The sequence below is a fragment of the Glycine max genome, chromosome 10 (genome assembly GCF_000004515.6).
Source record: "Glycine max cultivar Williams 82 chromosome 10, Glycine_max_v4.0, whole genome shotgun sequence".
Classification (NCBI taxonomy): Eukaryota; Viridiplantae; Streptophyta; class Magnoliopsida; order Fabales; family Fabaceae; genus Glycine; species Glycine max.
Genome location: NC_038246.2, coordinates 45,565,961 through 45,589,317, shown reverse-complemented (window position 1 = coordinate 45,589,317; position 23,357 = coordinate 45,565,961). Strand labels below are relative to the sequence as shown.

At 31.4% G+C, this 23,357-nt stretch overlaps 5 protein-coding genes across 8 annotated transcripts; 1 reads left to right on the top strand and 4 right to left on the bottom strand.

Annotated features, from left to right (window-relative positions):
* Positions 1 to 3,418: 3,418 nt before the first annotated feature.
* LOC100779509 (uncharacterized) lies at positions 3,419 to 4,824 on the bottom strand. Its single transcript, XM_003535520.5, has 2 exons — positions 4,374 to 4,824; positions 3,419 to 4,171 (listed from the first exon to the last, which is right to left on the bottom strand). The coding sequence occupies exons 1-2, from the start codon at positions 4,519 to 4,521 to the stop codon at positions 3,687 to 3,689; spliced, it is 633 nt and encodes a 210-aa protein (XP_003535568.1). The 5' UTR covers positions 4,522 to 4,824; the 3' UTR covers positions 3,419 to 3,686.
* A 4,034-nt stretch (positions 4,825 to 8,858) lies between these two features.
* On the bottom strand, positions 8,859 to 10,465 carry LOC100809999 (abscisic stress-ripening protein 5). The gene is made up of 2 exons (XM_003536376.4): positions 9,887 to 10,465; positions 8,859 to 9,171 (listed from the first exon to the last, which is right to left on the bottom strand). Exons 1-2 carry the CDS (start codon positions 10,340 to 10,342, stop codon positions 8,986 to 8,988), a joined length of 642 nt encoding a protein of 213 aa, XP_003536424.1. The 5' UTR covers positions 10,343 to 10,465; the 3' UTR covers positions 8,859 to 8,985.
* Positions 10,466 to 13,872: 3,407 nt separating this feature from the next.
* LOC100499922 (40S ribosomal protein S18) lies at positions 13,873 to 15,758 on the top strand. 2 transcript variants are annotated; one of them, NM_001349781.1, is made up of 4 exons: positions 13,882 to 14,004; positions 14,123 to 14,283; positions 14,371 to 14,559; positions 15,447 to 15,758. In NM_001349781.1, exons 1-4 carry the CDS (start codon positions 14,002 to 14,004, stop codon positions 15,550 to 15,552), a joined length of 459 nt encoding a protein of 152 aa, NP_001336710.1. In that variant the 5' UTR covers positions 13,882 to 14,001; the 3' UTR covers positions 15,553 to 15,758. The 2 variants fall into 2 exon arrangements, with proteins under 2 accessions (XP_040861483.1, NP_001336710.1); XM_041005549.1 differs by having other exon boundaries at positions 13,873 to 14,004; positions 14,123 to 14,559; positions 15,447 to 15,729.
* A 1,525-nt stretch (positions 15,759 to 17,283) lies between these two features.
* LOC100306580 (thioredoxin Y1-like protein) lies at positions 17,284 to 19,831 on the bottom strand. Of its 3 annotated transcripts, none has more exons than NM_001250114.2 (5): positions 19,411 to 19,784; positions 18,883 to 18,971; positions 18,550 to 18,727; positions 17,691 to 17,761; positions 17,284 to 17,585 (listed from the first exon to the last, which is right to left on the bottom strand). In NM_001250114.2, the coding sequence occupies exons 1-4, from the start codon at positions 19,603 to 19,605 to the stop codon at positions 17,696 to 17,698; spliced, it is 528 nt and encodes a 175-aa protein (NP_001237043.1). In that variant the 5' UTR covers positions 19,606 to 19,784; the 3' UTR covers positions 17,284 to 17,585; positions 17,691 to 17,695. The 3 variants fall into 3 exon arrangements, with proteins under 3 accessions (NP_001237043.1, XP_014618003.1, XP_040861480.1); XM_014762517.3 differs by having other exon boundaries at positions 17,347 to 17,585; positions 17,708 to 17,761; positions 19,411 to 19,831; XM_041005546.1 differs by lacking the exon at positions 17,284 to 17,585 and having other exon boundaries at positions 17,688 to 17,761; positions 19,411 to 19,830.
* Positions 19,832 to 20,588: 757 nt separating this feature from the next.
* On the bottom strand, positions 20,589 to 23,355 carry LOC100809466 (uncharacterized). Its single transcript, XM_003536375.3, has 4 exons — positions 23,108 to 23,355; positions 22,165 to 22,559; positions 21,253 to 21,446; positions 20,589 to 21,159 (listed from the first exon to the last, which is right to left on the bottom strand). Exons 1-4 carry the CDS (start codon positions 23,353 to 23,355, stop codon positions 20,761 to 20,763), a joined length of 1,236 nt encoding a protein of 411 aa, XP_003536423.1. The 3' UTR covers positions 20,589 to 20,760.
* Between the last annotated feature and the right edge of the window lie 2 nt (positions 23,356 to 23,357).

Here is a 23,357-nt window from a genome sequence, read left to right as displayed (position 1 = left end):
TCTTTAAATACGTTTTGAGTTTGCAGTCAAGTCATTGAAGTGGGTGGACTTTGACCTGGCTTATTGCCATCCAGAATTGAATTTCTTGGCAATGTGACACTAGTTCCTGGTCAAGGTAAAATTTGTTGACCAGATGTCAATGCATTATTTTTTATTCTTTATAACATCTCATAAAGTCATCAAAGATTTGGCTTTGGGGTAACATTTGTGCTAGAACTTGGAAGTGTTTGCAAGGTTTTTCTGACGGCGTCTCTCTCATTTTCTGCATTAAAATGTCATAGTTTTGGTTCAGCGGCTAAGGTAATGCTATAATATATTGTTATTATTATTTGATTGAACATCAATTTTTTTTCTCATGTTATCTGAATAATTACAATCTATTTTTATGTCTTTTAAGTGTCACTGAAACAATTTTATTCAACCGTTAAGGCATGCAATTTATATGTGGACAGTGCCTTCATGATGATTTCTATAAGTATAGTATCTTTATCCATCTGTATGCACGTGCTATGTCTGCAACTTATGCGTAGGTTTAGAAGAACTTATGATTTTTGTTTCAGTAGCAAACTATTGTCTTTCCAGCTCAATACAATGTGAATACATTAAGCAAGGAAATGGTTTGCTCTTGATTATGTTATGTAGTCTTAAATAAAAGAATAAATTTATATGGGATATAGAAGGACTAAAGTTGAAGGTATGGCCCTTTATTTCTAGCAAGTTGATGTTGTATCTGGCTAATAAAGTAAAAATCTCTGTTCTTTGAAAATAGCTTAGTGCCCACCTTAGAGTTTGTTACGTATATGGTGGTTGGACAAGGTCCACTCAACTCTGGCAATTGATTGATGAATTAGTCTACTCAACAAGTTGCTCAAAAAAGGCTTTTTTACCAATCGGGGTAAAAAAATTTGTAATTTTTTAATTGGGGGTATATTTTAAAAAATTATCCAAAATGGGATAAGTCGTAACAAGTGTTACGACTTATAACTCAGAAGTCATAACACTTGTTACGACTTATTATTTTTTAATTTTTTTAACTGAAGTTGTAAAAATATTTATGACTTCAGTACAAAGCTTATTTTATTTTACGACTTTAAAGTCGTATTTTTTTTTATTTTTAAAATACGACTTTAAAGTCGTAAATACTTTTTTTTAATATTTTAAAGGTTCACGACTTCAAAGTCTTAAATAGTTTTTTTTTTTAAATCTGTTTTTTTATTATTTGTAGCCATGTTTTTGTTATGTTAATTTATTTTTTTCTTTTCGTAAATCTATTTTTTCTTTTAAATTTAATATTTTTTACGGTTTGATTTTTATTTTAAATAAAAAATTAACAAAAATATATGTAAAAATGTAAAATAATATTAAGTTGATTTTATTAGTATATTTATTGTGATTTTATTTGATATGTTATTATTTTATTTTAATGTTTTATTATTTAAAACATGTTATATATATTTTTAATGAGATGAATGAACAAATTTCAATTAGGCCTAAGAAATGCTCATTATGTAGAAGTGAAGGACATAATCGGGCTAACTGTCTATACAAACAAGTACATGACTAAAATAATTTGTAATTTTTATATTTTTCTTTCATTTGTATTGTGTGTTTTATATCAATGTATTAATTATGTTGTTTTTTTAATTTTATTGATACATTATTTAAACTTTAAATAAAAAACATTTAAAGTAAACTATATTAAAAATATATATAACATGTTTTAAATAATAAAAAATTAAAATAAAATAATAACATATAAAATAAAATCAACTTAATATTATTTATTACATTTTTAAATATATATTTTTTAAATTTTTTATTTAAAATAAAAATCAAACCGTAAAAAATATTAAATTTAAAAGAAAAAATAGATTTACGAAAAAAAAGTAGGTTAACATAACAAACACATGGTTACAAATAGTAAAAAAAGCAGATTTAAATCCCATTTTAAATAATTTTTTAAAATATACCCCGTTGAAAAATTGTAAAAAAAATTTACCCCTTGATAAAAAAGCCCAAAAAATAGAACTATTCAACACTAATTATTTTTGTACGTCCAAAACAACCTATTTCTATTTCACTTTATTAACCATGCGTAATTAATAAATAAAAAAATAGTATTAAAAATTACGGTAAGAATATATTGATAAAACTAAATATATTTTTAATATTTAGTTTTATTTATTTTTTAATTAATATCCTAAAAATTATATATACCAAAGTCTTTTCTATGATAAAGCAACACTGATTAGAACCTTAACACGTGTTAATTAATGAAAATGCTTCTTTCAAGATACACCTTTTTGTTATGTCATTGTCTAACTCAAATATATATATATATATTAATCTATTCTTGGTTTGCAAAGGAATTTTGAAAAGCAAAACCGTTAGAAATTGCTTCTTTAAAATTTCTTTCCAAACAAAGAGTGATACCACAAAGCATTTTTCTTAGTGATTTTGAACAATAAAAAAATTACTGTAATAAAACATAAAAAAAATAAAAATAATGCAAGTTATCATGACCAAAAGTAACGAAAGTAATGTTTAGGGATTTTGATGGGTCAAATATTCATAGAGGGACTAAAAATAAGAATTTAAAAAAGTTTAGAAACAAAAAATATAATTAATCCAAAAAAAATATTCACATGAAATTCTTAATTTTAACCAGCGTTCTCAAAATGCCCATTAAAAAAAATGAACCAAACTTGAGCGAGATGAACTAGCTTTGTCATTTGAGTACCAGTGGCTGAGCTCATGGCTTACATTTTCCGTGGGACAGAGGCCATAGGAACTATGTCGTTTGCCAAATGGATAATCTGCATATTATTGAGATGCTTCAGAAGGGAACTGTGTCTCCAAGAAATAAGCATGCTGCTTTGCTGTGCTTCCAAAGCAGGGAGGCCAATTCTGTTGCCCATTTGAGTACCAGCCTTTTCTTTTTTGGTCATTTTACAGTGCAAACCTATAGTCCTAGTTGTTGTAGATGGTTAGCAAATATTTAATGGGTTACAAGAGAGTTCTAGATCAATTATTCGGCCTGTTTTACTTAAGGCAATACAACCCATTGAACAAAAACTTATTCGTTGAAGATCGGATCGTGATGTTTCTATTTTTATTTTTATCACGATGTGGAATTTCCAACATCATGACATAGCTGACATGCTTCTGGAATTGTGATTATTCAAAATTGGTTTCCACCTGATTTCTTGAAGTTCATATTTGTTAATTTTACATCAATGACGTCTGCCAATTGTATACACTATATGATTGTGTTCTTTGAGCACATGTGACTTCTCACTATATGATTTGAATATTGAGATTTGAGATTAAGCCCCACTTTCACTAGTGTTAGTATGCAAGATATTCTAAAAGAGTATTTTCGGAAGTTTGCCTTGTGGTCGTGGTCAGCTATTCATCATCTAATAATGTGCCAATATTTTTTATTTTGTCCTTTAATTAAAATCATAATAATTCAGTACAATTATCAAATTGCGATACCTGGAGAGTAGAGAGATGCAGTATTAGTATAGGAAAAATCTATATAGTATACTTTATATTGGTGGAGACACCCAAAAATAATTTTTTTTTTAAAAAAAAAACATCTTTGAACCAAACTTAAAAATTAACTCTTTCTCTACTAACATCGGGTCCCCAAGCACTATAGTGCATCACAAATAAAAACAAAATTATCTCTTTCTCGCTCTAATATAGTTTATTACAAGAAATATTAGAGTTACAAGCAAAGTTGATCCTCCAAAAACCAAAGGAGGACAAGGTGTCCATGGTTTTTGGGGCTTCTTCACTGCAGGTGTTTCCTCTTCAATCTTTTCTGGCACACTTTCCTGTGGCTCTGGTGTCACGCTATCAACAACATTTTCTTGTACACTTGACTCGGGTACTTCTTCTTTCACCTCCTCAATTTCTCTACTTCCTTTTCCCACTTCCGTTTTTGGCATCACAATTGTCAAAACTTCATCCCCTTCGTTATACTTAGCCTTGATCTGATCCAAAACCACCCCATCAGGAATACTAAACTTCTTCTCAAACCCTATGGTTTTTAGCACTTTCTTGAACGGTATCATTTGCATTTCCTGCACCTCCTTCTCTCCACTCACCGAAATCTCACTACCATCTTTATTGATATTGATGTCAATGTTCTCCTTCTTATATCCTGCATTTGCACGTTAACATAATATTGTATATGTTACGTAAGAAGGTAAATTGAATTAATTTTTTGCATAAATTAAAATCAACTTATACATTTCAACTTTTAGAGAAATTATATGAAAGAGCTTCTATGAAAACTCCATTTTTCCTTCTTATTTTTCTTAACAGTGACTAACAAAGAATAACTAAAATTTGAGTGAAAAAACCTTTAAGATGTGCAGTGAGGATGAGCTTTGCATCAGTTTCTTTAGACAAGAAGACAGGTCCTGATCTGTCTTTGGCAAATTGAAAATCGGAAACGGAAGTGGTATCATCTCTGGTCGTTGTGATTTTCAGCCCCAACTCAACCTCCATGATCCTTATTTTTTCCTGAAAACAATGGAACCTTGTCAAATGTTTCAGTTTTTTGTATTTATTTGAATAGACATGATGCCAGCAATTTTTAGAGTATCCCAGTATAGTTTTGTGGCACTAAGAAGAAAATGTGCAAGTAAAGCACATATTCATTTCTTCACTATATTGTGTATATGGGCATAGCTGCTATAGCGTTGGTGAGTTGCTTCACTGCCACTATTCCTATTTTTTATTGCCTTCGAGGGAATCTACTATTGCTTTTGGACACTTAAGTGCAACATCAACAGCGTAGAAAACATGGTTGTCCTAGAATATTATTATACAGTGGTACAATTTCATAAAATTCGATCTGACGTGGTTGAGAATATGTGTTATTCCTACGTACCTTAATTGCTCGAATAGTCGAATGTAAGCCTTATAGACAAAACATCTAATTAAGGATCTAACTGTGTCCTTAAATTTGTTCGGGACTGAGGGTACTTACAAAACAAAAAGAACCATTTATCTATTCACCGACTAACTGTTGTATCACGATAGATGCAGCTTTACTAGAGGAATTTGTTATTTTGTTTGATCATCAGCAAAGTGGATCTTATTGCTGAAGCCGTTCACTCGATTAAATCTTGTTTAATCATGAGGTTTTTTTGGGAAAAGATTCATGAGAAGATGTACGAGATGGGATCAGTGAAGTGAAATCATAGGTGAGGGTAGTATGGTGAAAGTGAAACCAGAGGGAGAAAGTGCGGTGAAACAAACAAGTGAAGGGTAATGTTTGAAAAGGAGGAGAAAAAGGAACGTTATTAGAGTAATTTTTCATAAATAGCAAATAGAAAAATCTTGTACCCAATTCCACCATTCATTAATCATTATACAGTGGTGCAATATTGAACCTTTTATTCATTTACATTTTACGAAAACAGTAGTACAATTACAGAATTTAGCTTAACTATTGGGCTAATATATATGAAGCCTTATATCCCAAATGGGTTGGGTTACTTTTGTGCCCATTCACTAGCTACCGGTCGGGTTGCAAAACATTCAAGTGTAGTATTTTTTTTGTTACAACATTAGGCTAATAATGATATTTATACCACCCTTTATTAATTAAAAAAATATATCTCCCTTCTACTTTTTCAATAAATTTCTTAAAATATCCTCACTAATTTATTTCCCTTATCCAAACAAAGTATTTTATTGTTACAACATTTAAGTTTCGTATATAGCTGTATGGTACAGAGGTTGATTATACAAGTTCAGGAAGGGAAATGGCCTTGAATTGATTCCGGAGTCCGGACAATCAGTAACAACAGTTGCACTGGTGTTCGTATATAGTTGTGTACTTGTGATTATTAATTTTTTTAAGTGTTGTGATTATTAATTAATACTTTGATATTAGTTAAATCAATGAACTGTGACATAGTAGCGTGTTTTTGAAGTCACAATGCACCATTATCTCACAAGCATTCCGAATAAATGGGGAAAGACATCTTTGGTAGAAGCGTGGCGATTATTAGATCGAAATGTGAAAGTTGTCTTGTCCCAACCCAATCTCCATCCGTCGATGAGTCATGAGATGGATAATTCATTGCCCCAATTAAGGACCTTTGTCTCTATGATCAATTTATTAAGGTTTGTAGTGATAATTTCGACTTTCATTAATATCCAGGTTGCCCCCACAGTGGGTGTGTTCATTGCAGCACACATGTCCACCACTTGCTGAATGTATACGAGTGATTGCCAATGACTTCTCCATCGCTTTCCTTTTAACTATTCATTCATTTAGTAATAAAAAAATTGAAATTTTCATAATTGAACTTTTGAACTAGAAATAAATACTGGTTTATAATGTTTGAAAAAAAAATTCGTTTTAAATGTATTAAGAGATCTTAGTACTTGATATAATAAATTCTTAAAAAGAAATTGTTTTATTTAATGATTAAAAAAACCAATGTCTGTAAAAATGGCTAAAAATATTAAGATTAAAGGGCGCACACAAAGTACTTGATACGTTTTCTTTTATTGACGAGAAAGTATTCTAGAATGAAGCAACTGAATATTCGGTGGCAATAGAGATCAGAGATGATCCTAGTGATTAGATGGAATAGATCGGATGGGCCAAATGAGATTGGGTTAAGGTGAGTAACTAGCTATTTACCGGTGCACACGAATAGAATGAACTCCGATTTAGCAATAATATCATTAGAGGCTAGCTAGAACAGGCTAAGTATTGGAACTGAGTGAGTTGCATCTATTAAAGTTAATTTTGGATTTGTAATCTAAGTGAAATCAATTTAAAAACGGTTTGGATCAATTTGATATATGGTCGAGTTTATATAATAATTTAAAATGGAGTTGTGTCTTCTGGGTTCGTGACTTGGTGGGTTTGGTTGAGGATGGTGCTTGCTGTAGCTTGATGGTTCTTGGCATCATCATATCTGATTCGAAGCTTAGCACGAATGATGGTGTGTCATGGTAAGCTCGATGCAAGTTTGATTTGTGTTGACATTTGTTTCTTGTGGGATATGTTTTTTTTTTTTTTATCGAGAATGTTAGTCATGAATGGTTAATTTTGTCTGTCAGAAAAAATTAAATCTACATCATATTTTTTTAAATCATCCAATCAATTTTATATATTTTTTTAATCACTCATTCAAACTTATATCTATTGTATACACGGTATATATTGAGCTAGGCTTATGCAATGTGCTGATCAAAGTGTGTGGCGTGAAATCAGCGGGAGAATGTGAAGACGTTTGTTAACAGGATGTGGAAGGCAGCTCTGCGTTAGTTACATGAAATATAGGAGGGTGAGACAATGTGAATCTCTGCAATGAGAGACGTGCGTGAGATAAAATAAACCAGCCATCTATTAAGTAAACATTAATTTATAAATATATATATATATATATATATATATATATATATAAAAGATGTTACTATGTGATAGAATAAACGATGATTCGCGCAAACTTCACGAAATTTCGTGCAAATTAGCATTTCTTAAACTGATGTCTAGGTGAATCTGAATGGGAACATGGGATTTTGATGAGTGATTAGTGATGAATGACACATCCAGTCGATTACCAAGAATTCAAGAGAACCGGTAATTTGGATAACGATAAAGCAAAATAATAAGTAGGGTTTTGAAGGAAAACCAAAGGTAAAGCAAACAATACATTTTTCAATTAAGAGATACAATATTTGTAAAAAGCTAAAAGGTTAAGACATTAAGTTTATATTTAATATATTTATTCGTTTATATATATATATACACACACGATCGTTTATTTATATGTTTGTTTGTTTGTTTTAAGAAAAAAATAGAAAATATTTACTCAAAATAAATAAAAAATTATCCTCTTTTCTTTTCCTTCAAAACTGATCGAACTCTGACAAACTAATACCTTTGTCAACGCTATTCAATCCTGTGACCCCATTTCTTGCCCTAATTGAACCCTCTTTTAATTTTTGTAGCGTTGATATGTGCATATGTGATTGTGAATTTTTAAGTGGAATTACATGCATTTAATTTTTATGGCCATCGTTCGTAATATTGCAAAATCAGCATACATCCTAATAATTTCGGTTACTATTGACTAGTTAGTCCTTTAATTAACAACAATATATCTTAATCTGAAGCGAATTCTAGCTTTAGATGCTTTAACCTAAATAGACAACATTCATGTTAAATGACATAGTGTTTTGTGATAAAACAATTAAATCACAATCAATATAGTGACTGCACATCTTGTTGTAACAGAAAGAAAATTTCATATGGTACGTGTGTGTGGTCCATTTTAATTCCCCAGCTATTTTAATTAGATGATCGGTTTTAATTTTAATTTACATTATATATATATATATATATATATATATATATATATATATATATATCGCTCAGCTTAAACTATTAAAGGAACAACAGATTTAACGAATTGATTAATTGTTTCGAAAATAAGTGCACGCATGTCGCATGGTGTACTTGATGAATAAGATAGAAAAAAGTTTTACAAACTCCTATTTTTGTTTTATGAAATTATTCATCACAATTATCACTACTTTACCATTCTTTCTTTTTTTTCTTTCTTCTCAATGTATACACTCCTAATTCAAGATGTGTGGAAAAAAAAATCTATTGATCGATAAGATAAATATCAAGTAATTATATATATATATATATATATATATATATATATATATATATATATATATCACTTAACACAATACATATGCATGTATAAAGCAGCAGCATATATCACGGAAACATTCTCCAAACCATACTCTCCCAAAATAAACTGGCATATAATTAACTTAAAGACACACACACATATAAGCCAAAAGCATATATATATATATATATATATATATATATATATATATATATATATATATATATATATATATATATAAGACAAGACAATTTAAAGTAGAAGGATATGCTCATAATTGGTTGCTTATGCTTCATCAGCCAAAGAGATGGTGGTGCTTCTTTCCATGAGCTTCCTCATCTTGCTCCTTTGCTTCCTTTTTCTCATGATGTTCATGAAAAGCAAACCCACCAGATCCCACTGCAGCTGCTGCTGCAACCTCCTCTTCTATCTTGTGCCTGTGAGCATGCTCTGGGTCTTTCTCTGCCTTGTGCTTCTCATGCTATCAAACCAATTGCAGCAAACAAAATTTCAATTATTTAAGTTTGCTTTTCGAACATATGTACGGTGAAAATTGACAATGACCCACTTATATGTGTGATGATAATTGGTTTAATTATAATAAAAAAAATTTATCTCTCTATTCACAAATATTTAAATAAATTTAATTATTCAATGAATATCAAAAGGGAAATAGACACAGAAGTCTAGCATGCCCTTGACATATTTAAATGAGTTGTTTAATTTCATATATATGTAAATATTTTTATAATGTCAATTAATCATAAATCATTCTAAATATTATAATTTTAAAAAATATATATTTTCAATAAATTTGAATTAAATTAGAAATGAGAGGAACCGTAAATTCTTTGTCTGATTCAACTCATAAAATTATTTAAGAATACAAAAGTTATAAAATTATTTTAAAAAAACATATTAAAATGAAAATTTTATGATATTTCAAAAACATATCAAAATGAAAAATAATATCAAACTTTATAAAACTGCATTTAAATTTTTGTCCTTGTAATAAACCTTTAGCTAGTTTTCCGAATTTTCAGAACCGCATGAGCATAAAACTAAAAGTGTTATGTCTGTGTAAAAAGTTTAACTGCATGCATACATACATTAATTGACAAATGACAATCATTTTTATGTTAACTTAGTGAAAATATATTATAAAGCAAAATAATAATAATGGTAAAGAAGATTACCAAGGCGTAAGCACCAGCAGCTGCAGCACCTAACTCACCAAGGTGCTCAAGACTCTTGTGGTGCTTCTCCTCCTTCTTATAGTCAACCTCATCACCATACCGACCACCACTTGTTCTGGTGTATCCACCATCAGTGGTAGTGTCAGAGTACACACCGCCGCCACCGCCGTATCCACCGCCACCAGAAGTCTCATCAATGCCACCAGAATAACCTGTTTTTTTGTAGCCACCACCAGAAGCTGGCTGATCATCACTAGAATATGATGTCTTGTTGTGACCAGTTTCATAGGCACCGCCAGAAGTCTCATACGATGGGTTGCTGAAACCAGAGTCATAGTCATCAGAAGGCTTAGAGTAAGATGTATTGTCGTAACCAGTTTCGGTTTCTGTGGGCTTATTATCCTCGTCCTTGTGCTGGTGGAAGAGGTGGTGTTTGTGGTGTTTCTCTTCAGCCATGGTGGTTGTGAATCAAGTTAATTACGAATCAAAATGGATGGAGAAGAAAGTAGAAAAAAGTTATTATGGAAATGGGTTTAAGCAGGTGGGATGTGATATTTGGGGAAGGACTAGTTGCCTATTTATAAAGGGTTGGTGACGATGATCATGTTAGACATGCTGCTTAAGTTACTGATTTTTTGGTAGGGCATTAAATTATCTTGTGGAAGATTGCAAATTCTGGGTCCTACTATGCTTTCATGATTTTTTTCCCCTAATGTGTATTTACTAGTGTTTAACTTTGGATGAATCATATATACTTTATATACACACCCTTTTGTTAAAATTAGTTACAGTATGGTATAATTTTAGGTGTTGAGAATAAGAGATGAAAGAGAATGAATTAAACATTGAATTGATATATATTAAGTAAGAAATGCGTTTGATAAGAAAATGTGGTAATTAACAAATTTTAAGAGATGATAAGAAATGAGAAAGTTATCCCTAAAAAATAGTACGTACTATTCTAATTAATATATAATAAAATATGATTTTTTTCCATATATTATAACATCAATATTATTAATTATTGGGTTTGCTTGCCAAATTTCCCCCCAAGTCCATTTTGGTACAAAGATTGAAATAAGTGATAATTAGATAATGTCATGACTCCCTTTTTTACATTCTTAAATATGATCCACACGTAAATTTCAATAGTGTTTCAGTTTTTATAGTATGTTATAAACTTTATCATATCTTTGCGTTCACGTGTTTTCTTTATATTGTTTATAATGTTAACAAGAGTGGTTTGATTTAAGATCAAAATAAATTTCCTTAATTATATTTTGAATTGTAATATAAAATACTCATTTTTAAAAATAATTTAAATACATCTTTTATTATTTCAGTTATTTGCATTTTTTATTATTAAAATCTAAATCAGACAATTACTTAAGATGTTATAAACACGTATTCTAAATTTTGTGATATGTAATTTGTTCGTCGATAAGATTGCTATGATCATTTTCAAATTCTTTGTTCTTTTCCATTTTTTCTCTTTCTCTTTTTTTTTCTATTATTATTATTTGTAATGTTTGCAACGAAGAACACGTAGCCATGTGACATTTTTGTGTCTGCACAATTGAAATTAAAATGAAAATGATATAATGTTGTTTTTGAAAAGAACGGCACTGTACGAGTACGACAAATCGATACTAGAAAGACAGGTCCAGCAGCGGATCAGCGACCAGGCATGTTAAGGTAGATAAATTGTTGTTTGAGATACAAAAAATATTATTAAATAAATATTAATATTTGGAGATCATTAATCAATTAAAAAATTTTAGTAATAATTTTTTTTAGTATACCGATCAAAAAATTAAGAAATAAAAGTTTTTATAAAAATCGTGATATACTCGTCCTATATATAGAATTCTAAATATAATTTTATTGTTATTTTAATAAATATTTTATTTTTTTTAATTTCTTGTATTAGACATATTAGCAACTTCAAAAAGTTAGTCAAGTGAACTAAGACATAATTTTTTATCTAACAAATCATAAGTTCTAGACTCTACTCATCTATTTAGACAAAATAAGTATAAATACATCTATTTACTCTTTAAATTTAAATGTTTCTTATACCTTAGATTGACATGCCATTTCCTTCTTTAAAAAATTATATTTAAGAAAATAACTTAGACAAGTTACTAGCTCATTTCTCTTTGTTAAATATTAAATAAAATTATACTGCAACTAACTTATATCTTATTTAATTACATTTTAAAATAATTCCAGTGTGCATTTGACAGGTCATTTCAAATAACTTAATTCTTCTTTTTAATTAGTTTATAAATTTCTTTCAAGAAAGTAAAAGTATTTGATAATACTAACTTATCTCATTAGCTTGTAATCCTTTTTTTGTGTTACTTATTATCTTTTTGAGTTTTTTCTATGTTTATTCTAATTACTTTGATAGAATTCCGTACTTACCACCTCATTTAATATTACAGTATTCTAAGAAATCATGGTTCAAATATTAGTTTTACAATCCACTCAAAAATATCAAAATTATAAGAATACTTCAAAGTCTTATTGAAAACTAAAAATTCTGATTACAGTAATTAAAAAATAGAAATACGTGGTATTAAAGTTAATTTTAGAACATTTACATAAAAAAATACAAAGTAACATTAAAGTCAGAGAAAATGATTATGTTGAAAAATAATACTACAAAGAAAAAGATTGGCGGTGATTGGATTGGGACCCATTTGAATGGCAGTTGTTAGCTGAACTGTTGCTTAGTGTCGGCAACTTAGGACATTCCATCCCATGAGTTCAAGCATATTCTTTCTCAGGAGAAAATTAATTATAAAAAAGATAAATATAATTTTGATATGTTATCAACCAATTAAATAAGTTGAATATTAATTTTACAATAGCTATTATAAAAATGATTTAATTTCATTTATATAATATAATTCATAATATTAAAAATATATATACTTTAAATTAAATTCAACTGGTTTATGCCAACGCAGATATATCTGGTAGTTATATATGAAGAAATATGAACTGTCTATGCAGAGTTAGATTTTTTTTTTTCTAAAAAATAAAGTTTGTCTATAAATAAAATCCCAACAAGAAAAAAGAGCACATGAAATCTAGCTTGGCATTTGTCAAAGAAACAATGGTGACATGGGACACCAACAGCACACATCCTCGAAATCCAGATCTCAACTAGCTCCTTTTATTATTACATCGTATTGATCTGGTTTTAAGAAATGTGATTGCAGGTTCCACTCAGTTTTGGGATGCAACTGTCGTAGAAGACCAAGAGGAAAGTTATGCAGTTCAATTTACCACGATGGAACCCTTATGGGGGAAGTGGAAAGGGGCCTCGACCATCCCTTTTTTTATTTTTTTTCACTTGATTTAATTAAACAATAATCATATTTATATTTCTAATAAACTCATATTAAATATATCATATCATTTAATTGACGGTCAAGAATAATCACTTAACCTTCAATGCTTTGAAATTAATTGAAGAATCAAAATCACAAAATCTGAAAACCAATGAATCAAATGTTACAATAAAATATGAGAGGGATCAAAATGTAAAATTGAAAAGTCAAGGAGACTAAATATGGAATTTAACCACAAAAAAGTTATAATTTTAGTATCTTTCATTAATTTCAAATATTAATCTAAGTATTTGATTAACATGGACTAACATATGTATTTTTATTAGTCATGTCACAATTTTTTTTAATTATTTAGCTGTTTTTAGGATTAATTTAGAAAAAAATTAAACAGAATTTAATTTAATTATGAGAATTAAAATTTTGGATTTTTTTAAATTAATAATGAAAATTTAAAATAAAAATTAAAGAAATCAAAATTTTAAATTTTAAAAAATAATGGAACAAAATTAAATTTGTCTTATTTTTTTTAAGAAAGAAGAAAAGAAAGCCCAAAACCAGGTCAGAAATGGGCCAACGGAGCAGACCAAGCCCAAAAATTCCCTAACTTAAACGACGTCGTTCTCAGTGGCGCACACAACAAAACCCTAGCGCAGTCGCAGCACACTATATTAGAGTTTCAGATCCTCAATCAGCCAGCTACAACAGCATCGTCGGCGGCGTAACCCTCCAACAACAACACTTCCTCGTCAGAAAATGGTGCGCTCCCATTATTTTATTGCACCTCTCCCTTCACAACGTTGATTGAACAATAAAAGGATTCTATTTTGAGGAACCCTTAATCGATAACTGATTTCTTTTTTTGTGTGTGTTGCAGTCTCTGGTGGCGAACGAGGATTTCCAGCACATTCTGCGTGTGCTGAACACCAACGTGGATGGGAAGCAGAAGATAATGTTCGCAATGACCTCCATCAAGGGTATTGGAAGGAGATTCGCCAACATCGCTTGCAAGAAGGCTGATGTTGACATGAACAAAAGGTGCTTTTTTTTATTGGTTGAGTTCAATTGCTCGTTAATTCGCACATTTTTGTGGTTATTGTTGAAATTGGGATTTTTGTTTGTCAGGGCTGGTGAGTTGACTGCTGCTGAGTTGGACAGTGTGATGACTGTGGTGGCGAACCCTAGGCAGTTCAAGATCCCAAACTGGTTTTTGAACAGAAAGAAGGATTACAAGGATGGCAAATACTCTCAAGTTGTGTCTAATGCTCTTGATATGAAGCTCAGGGATGATCTCGAGAGACTCAAGAAAATCAGGTAATGAAGATTGACGTTTTCTGGATTAATATGGAAAAATGTTTAGATATAACTGATACACTGTTTTGTGAAAATCAACCTGTTTAATCTTGCTGTGTTTTAAATGATATTGTGATTCATCTTAACATTTTTTTGCTAACCTCCCTAACATACATTCTTTCAAATATATTGAATTTGAGTGCGCTGAGTGTCTGCTCTTTCCCTAACTTGTGTTGGAACTGTTTCCAAATGAAAACTGAAAAATTCATGTAAACTAAACAAGACATTGTCCAGCTGTTCCAATAGATCTTTTATTGTATGTGTACTTGCATAATATGGCATAGCTTGCTTCTTTTTGGTCATTCATCAAATGTCATAAACTGCAAAAGTATTAAATAATGTGTGTGGGTATGAACGGAAATACACGGTGTTCTCTCTTCTTCGTTGTTGCCAAAATGTAGTTGCAGTTAAAGGTATTGACATTCAGAATATGCTCTGCTTGGCTGAATGGTAAGCCTTGTATTGCTGAAAAGAATGGAAAATCAAAGGAAGCTGTTAATTGTTGATACATTTTAGTTTTCTAATACTGTGCTTTCGGCATGATGTTAGATATAATACCATATGAATTAGATTTGTATGGCTTCAACACTCTTGTCTGCATGTTAAGCTGCGTTTGGTATCATGGAGGGAATTGAAAAAAGAAAAAAAGAAGGAAAAGGATTGAACAGTGAAGTGTAGTAATCATCATTCCCTTGATTGGTATCAATATCAATATATCGTCCATTTAAAAAGAAGGGGGTGGCTTCCTCTTCATTTGTTTTCATAAAAACGTATAGAAATATATGGAAACACATGTCAAATTACTTTCTATTAAATCCAATGAAATTGATATTTATACTTGCATGCAGGAACCATCGTGGTTTGAGACACTACTGGGGTCTTCGTGTACGTGGCCAGCATACCAAGACCACTGGTCGTAGGGGTAAAACTGTTGGTGTGTCCAAGAAGCGCTGAGCTCTCACTTCCTTTCTTTTTTCCCCGTTTTTTGAAGGAGATATATTTTTGTTTTGTTAAAGTCGACAAAATTTTATTGAGAACGGATTTGGATTTTGTTGCATTCGAACGTTGATTTTGATTGGGTTGGTTGATCTTATTTATTTTACTTATTAATCCTATGTCTTTTTGGTCCAATTTGTGTTGGAGACCATGTTGATTTCCATTAAATATGCCCTAATCTAGTAATCTCGAGCAAGGTTATTGTATGATTACTACCCAAGGCCTATCTTAGAAGCATAATGCTTGAGTGAAATATTTCTTATGTGAAAATGTTTATAAGCTCAAATAATATGCAGTTTAAGATTATATTAAAAAAATTATTATAAGTGTTTTAAAGATTAAAAATAATTTAAAATAAATTTATAAAGACTAAAAGTAAAACAATAATTTTATATGCACGAAAAATTTTAAAAATTTAAATTGTAAGGATTAAAAGAATATTTAAACTTATTAAACTTATAGTCTGTCTAACGTGCGATGTGTGATCGGCAATGTATATTACAAACAAATCACATCATGTAAAATTGAGGTAAAATTATATTTTAATCTTTTTAGTTATTTTTAATTTTGATTTTAATTTTTTTTAAATTTATTTATGAATTTAATCCTCCAATAATTTATATTATTATATTTGAGAAAATAATATATTTTAATATACTATATTATTATGTAATTATTATTAAGCCTTTTTATCATTCAAATATTTGAATTGGCCGACATTAAAAAATAAATTAAGTTTCCACATTTATAATGAAGCAACAATTAATGATTTTCAATTTTTCCCACCTTTAATTTATATTATTCTTTAACGTAAAAAAAAAAATCCACATATTTATACCTTGCAAGTTTAGTTTGACTGTTCATTTTGTGCACTCCAAAGTCAACAAACACATCGAGGTGCAAAACTGACCCTGGAAGGTGCATGTGTTGCACAAGCTTCTAACCTTGACTCGCACAAAACAATACTAATACAACACGCATTAAGTGTATATTTAATTCACGCGAAAAAAATTTAATTTTAAGTTTAAAATTGATTTTGAATAACATTTCACATGTTTGATTTTATATTGAAAAAAAAAATTGAATAACTAATTAACGAGTTAGAATAATTTATAATAACTTTTATGGATATGTAACAAGATAAAAATTTTGCATTGGATAAAAAATTTATATTAAGTTTTAGTTTTAACTTGTTTTTATAATAAAAAACATTTAATCAAATCACATTATTTTAAAATAAATTTTCACTAACATCAATTTTACAAAATTAATTTCATTTAAAAATAATTTTAATAACACTCATCCAAACATACATAATGGATCATTTGATGTAACAACCTTTCATGTTACAACATTGTCAACAAACTTTTTGCATGGGTAAAAGTTAAATAAAGTTATTTTAAAATCATTAAATATAATTAAGATGTGTATCTAAATTAATTTTAAGATATAATATTTTTTTTTTATCAAAGAGATATAACTCAATTAATTGAATAAAATGTGTAAATGTTATAAAACCTCTAATATCCACCATGTTCAATTCATATGGATAAAAAGAAAAAAATACTTTTTTTTTTACTATAGAGTCACAACGGGAGAATTTTTTTTGTTACTAATGTTAAATCATTTCCCATGCAATTCAATCAGTGCATAGCAAACAATAACCAACTGATCTCTGTATACTTGCAGTGCTTCTAAACCTCAGAAAATGAAAATAGATAAAGTGGAACGAGTCAAAAGAAGAGACAAGAATTAGCTCGTTCAAGGAACTCACAAACACAACTAGGTTTAGTCGTGATTTCTTTAAAAAAAAAATGCCACTGCTAATAAGTAAACAACAAATATTTTAGGGCTGAATCTATGCATTTTGAGATACATTAATCTCTTCAAAAAATGTCTGAATGATGTTGAAACAACAAGTGATTCCAGTCAATCATATCATGTATGTGATCGAACATTCCAATAGACAAGCTTCTGTGTCTTCATTATAGCTGAAAAAGGTAAAAACAATAAGGAATTTACAGGGAGGGATTATTGGGATATATACAAGAAATTTTAAGATGTTCTCGAGCATCTTTAACACACTAAAGACTTACTAGGGTTATTGCTTAACCTTGAGGCCAGCTTCAATGCGTTCAATGAGCTGATCTGCAGTCAATGCTCCCTCCTGGAAGTCATCAAGACCAAAAGTTTTTCTTGCTTAGAAGGTGGAGATGATTCTTAAGAATATGAAGATAGCAGTCAACATCCTTGTTTTGTTTTGTCAAATAAACAAACATCTAAATAGCTTCACAACAAAACTTCACAAGTAAATAACAGATTCAGCCCAAGAAAATCTGTCTACAAGATTCTCATGCTATATTGACTGCAGGCAGAAGTCTCTATTTAAACATCCTTGAACGGATGTACCAAACTAGCAATTAGGTTCTTTACATCATAATCAAGGCAACCTCATTTTCATTTTCAAAGTCAACAAGCCTAAGTGAATATAAATAAATGATTCCTCTAGATGCAAACATCAAAGTTTTAATCAAAATTAGGAACTAGATGATTCCTCTAGATGCAAGCCCTCCACAAATTGTTGTCAAGTAGAGCTAACTTAAGGCAGTTCCCATAAAGAAATGATTTCTACTTCTTTTTAGTTGGTAAAGTAATCAATTCAAGTATTAAGATTGTTCGTATCCTTAACATTACAAATTCAAATTTCTAACAAAATTAAAGAAGACTATTAAGCATTGTAAGATCCATGTTAAGTATATCTCAGAACATTGCAACATTGTTAATACAATGTCATGCCATTTCAGGCCATGTGTGAGTGTTAGGATAGGAGTTCATTGCACAAGCAGAAGATGAAGCTTCCATACATTATATATATAAAGTGCTGAGACACAGTTTACCACCAGGTGCAAGGAAAGCATAATTCAAATGAAAAAAAAAAAGTATGATCTAACTTACAAAGCGATCATAAGGATCTCCATCCTTAAACATGATGAAAGTCGGCAACGCCTCAATTCTGTATTTGTCAGCAATGGTTGGATACTTCTCAGTATCAATCTTCACCACCTGTATCTTATCCTGAAGCCGAGTGCTAACTTCATTGAGTATGGGAACCATGAATTGACAAGGACCACACCTGTAAACCAGGTCTTCGGTTCCTCATTAGGTGTTATATGATATAACTAGTTAACAAAACAACTTCAACCTCAAAAAACATCAGTTAACAAAACCTAGCATAACACACAACACGCAGATACGGAGGAAAGACAAAACAGAGAGGGAGGAACTTACCAGGTTGCATAGAAGTCAACCAACACAGGCTTTTCAGAATTGGCAAGCAAATCTTCAAACGAGTTATAGGTTTGTTTCTTCGCTTGAACCTACAGAAAAACAATATACCAAATGCTTATAAGATCTTAATTGCTAAAAATGTTGAACAGTTTAACAGAATTAAATTAATTGTCAAATTAATGTTCAAGGTCCTTGAGTCTTCTTTACTTGTTCATTCAATTTAGTCTTCACTTCACAAATTCGAGGATTAACTTGAGTAATGAAATACACATTCAACGACTAATTTCACGATTAAATACATATTGAGGGACGACAAATGTATTTTCCATTGTTAAACAACTAATATATAATTCCAGAAACTAATTTAACTATTTACACGAAATTTATCATCCTCAAAATCAGTTTAATAATAATAATAATAATAATAATAATAATAATAATAAAAATAATCACGCGTGTTGCTTGATTTACTAAAATCCGTGAACAGCTGCAATGGAAAAGGAAAGCAGAAAGTGTTGTTTTTGTTACCAGAGGAAGGAATCGAGGTCGCGAAGGAGCGGGAGCGCGTGGAGTACTAATCCGAAGAAGGCGCGTGGGCGACGTGAATTGCAGCGAGGATTGCTTGGCGGAAGAAGATGCGGAGACGAGTGAGGGTGCCAAGCGCGTGGAGCGTTCGGAGTTCAAAGAAGCAATCGCGGAGGACGCGGAAACGGAGACCGCCATGGGAACGAAACGAGACGAACGTGTTTGTTCTGTTTTGGTGGGGAAGAGAAAATGTTTGGTTACCGAAATATCTCTGTTTGGGATGAAGCAACAGAAAAAACGTAAAAAAGAAAAATATCTGAAGCAAACAAAGCGAAGGAACAAACGGACCCAAAGTCCAATCAGCTACTTTCATTTGCTCTCTGACTCCCACTCTCTCTCCCAATCCCTAATCTCTTTTTCTTTTCCATTCATTAAATCATAGCCAAAAACATTTTCCGCGTGACATTGGAATGCTAGGATGTACAAGAAATTAGAAATCACCATTTGTATTAAAATAAATAAAAGTATTTTAGGGTAAATCTTCATTTTTTTTCTTTAAAAAAACATAATTAATCACGACAAGATAAAAAATTAAAATTTAATTTTTAAATATGAAAAAATGTGATAATTTGATTATGACACTATTGTATAAGAGCTTCGACCTAACAGTCCGGTTCAAACACAATAGTATCTCATCAACGTCAATCGAGCTATTACCATTCTGATTTGAGGGTTTTATTTTCATTTTTTCCTTATTTAGATCTACAGTTTTGTTTTGGGTTTGACTTTTGTTTTTTTTTCTTACCTAGATATGATATTTTTGATTTAGAATGCGAGGTCGAGACTCTCATACTAAAAGGGGAACGTGGAGTCTTATACTGCAGATTTAAGGGTTTTGATGTGGGTTTGATTTTCATTTTTTTTCCTTATTAAGATTTGAGATTCTGTTTTGGGAATTTACTTATTTAAATATGGATTTGGTTTTTATTTTTTTCTTATTTAGATCTAGTTATTTTTTTGTCATCTTATTCAGATATGGGTTTTGATTTTTGTTTTTTTGTTTGTTTTTCTTAACATCTCCTTCGGTTTAAAAATACTACAAATCATATTTTAAAATTTGATGATCAAACTAATTAAGAATTCATAATTTCTTGTTTGACACACACTAATAACATGTAAGAGACACGAACGAAAAATAACATTTTTTTTAAATTCATTACAGATAGGCTCATTACGTGATGTACATAATTGCAAGACTCCAAAACTACTACTGACAACACCAGAATACGTTCAAAATAACTTGCAAGTTTAAAACCATGCGTGACAATCTAAAAAATTCGGATCACCAGAAGATCATCCATCACTTGTCAATGTGAAAGCCAGAACAACAATGGTGAGGGCAAAGACAATGGTGGCACTTCGAAACAACCGTGCATATTTAATTCCAATCTGATTCTTGCTCTCTTCACTGCTTAACTCAAACTCTTTGAGAAGCTCCCTCACTTCATCAATGTCCGAGTCTTTTGAAGCTTGGATTAGTCTGCTTTGAATCTTCTCAAACTTATTCAGCCTCCTATTACTAGATGTAGCTTCACGTGACCAGATAAAACCTGTCATCTTCCATAAGAGAATCCCCACATAGATGGCCACAATGCAGTCTACAGTGTAATGATGGCGTTCTCGTATTTCTCTTTGGGCACTGTGCATCACAAGAAGCCATACAAGAGCAGAACTGAATCCTCCATATGCTTCCTGCAATCATTATTAAGCTCCTACTCTAAAATCAAATGCAAACAATCACAAGATGATAACACAATGTAGTCTTGGATTTAATTCAAATCTTACCGTCCAAGCCATGGCTGTGAGTACGGCTACAAGCATGTGGCCACTGTATAGGAGGTCATTGCAGCCACCTCCAGCTTTCTTTAACAGACTGTACCATGAAGGTCCTTCGGAGACAGTGGGTCGCATAAAATCAATTAGAAAGCTCATCGAACCCCAATTTGGCTGGTAGTCACCAACTGGTTTTCCAATGTCAACTAAGAAAGAAGCGTACGTTAATTTGTAGGACCTTCTCATACAAGCAAAATGTCCCTATAAGATGGACAGGTTCATATAGACATAGAGGAAGGTATTGATGATAAACATTACCCAGCTGTGATGAAAAACCTTAAAAATTGTCAGAAAGTGAGTTATGAGTCTAACCCAATCCTACAAAATCAGCTAGTAAAGTAAGGATTACTCCCCACTTATATAATTTATCTCGACATACTATCTTTAGTCGATGTGGGACTTCAACATGTCTCATTTTGCCCACGGTTATCCATCATGTGAGACTTTCAACGCACCCCTTTATCTAGGGGTGACCACAATTTAGGTGACTTTTCCAACAAATATCATATTTATGGATGCTACATGAAATAAGAAAATCTAAATTCCAACAATCACAAAGAATGGCAAGTTCAGATTTTTTAATAAAAATGGCACCTAAGAAACACCAAGTGGCTGCAAATAATTCCTGGGTTCAAAACCTAATATTTTGCAGTTTCAATTCAAAGGTAATATTTCTAGCCAACGAAGTCTATGCCAAATAAATGAAGAGGATCTTTAACCAGCATCACAAGGCTTATAAATTTGTTAAAATTATGGGCAATAACATAAACACTCCCGGATTAAATCGTTATATAGTACGAGAACATAACTTTGTAAGTTAATAAAAGCAGTTACTAGAACCCAGCAAAATTATATTCTGCATACCATAAGCTGTATCGACCTTTATCACCCGGCTGATAGCATCATGATCTGTAGCATAGGGAACATAATATTTCTGAGCCCAACGATGAGGATATCCCGGAACTCTGAACCGAGAACCAGCACACCAAGGGCGAGCTGATGGCAGAATTGTAGATGCAAAAGTTATGGCACGAAGAAGGCGACCAACTGCCATGGTAAACATGTACCTAGCACCTAATCCGAGGCCTGGAGCTTTCACAGAATCAAATAGCACAGAGAAAGCCAGCATCATAAACAGCATCAAGTAATGGTGCAGTCCAATGATTCGAGCTCTTAATATCTCAACAATTGGAGAAGGAAGTTTCTCATTTAACGCCAAGAGCAACCATTGCCCCGTATCTGGAAGAGGAGGTGTATTCCTGTCAGAAAAAAAAAGTAAATGAGTTATCATTTTTTTATATGTAAAATAAACCAAGACACACTCTGGCTGATCTTTTATTGTGATTTATGTTAACAGAGAACTACTCAAAACCTAATAGCCAGTTTTTAATAGTGATTTTCAAATTGAAATGACCAATGCCACTGAACTTGTGTTAACTGGTTTATACTTACTATTTGCTACCATATGATATATGAAGAGTGCTGGTAACACACTCTCTGCCACACTCCTTCTAACACTTTCTATATTATTGTTGAAATTTTATTGAAAACTATAAAATCACCAGTGAGATTCATTCTACACAAATTTGTAATTTCCAACAAGTTTCAGCTAAGTGTGCTACTAGCATTTCTCTAGAAGCATGTGAAGCCTTTGAATCTAAAACTTAACTAACTATAGATCCGCATTCAGATTAAAACCTACATTTCAAACGAGATCCAATTCACTTCCCGAAACCCCATCAAGATCAATACAGAATCACGAGATAAAAAGGAACAAGAAAACCGAGTTGGAGTGGAAGACAGTTACAGGTGCCAGTCGAGGCCGAGCACAGCGGTGACGGAGCGGACGGAGATCATTTCGTAGAGGAGGGCGGCGAGCATAAAGAACATGGAGGCGATGAACGGAATCGCCGACCGGAACTCCGCGGACCAGTGCCGGTAGGAGGGGACGCGGACCACGGCAGCGAGGGCGAGGAGGGACCACAGTGCCGGTTGCAGACGCGAGTGCCACACCGGAGAAAGGTGGCGGAGGTAGTCGACGGCGATGTAGGACATGG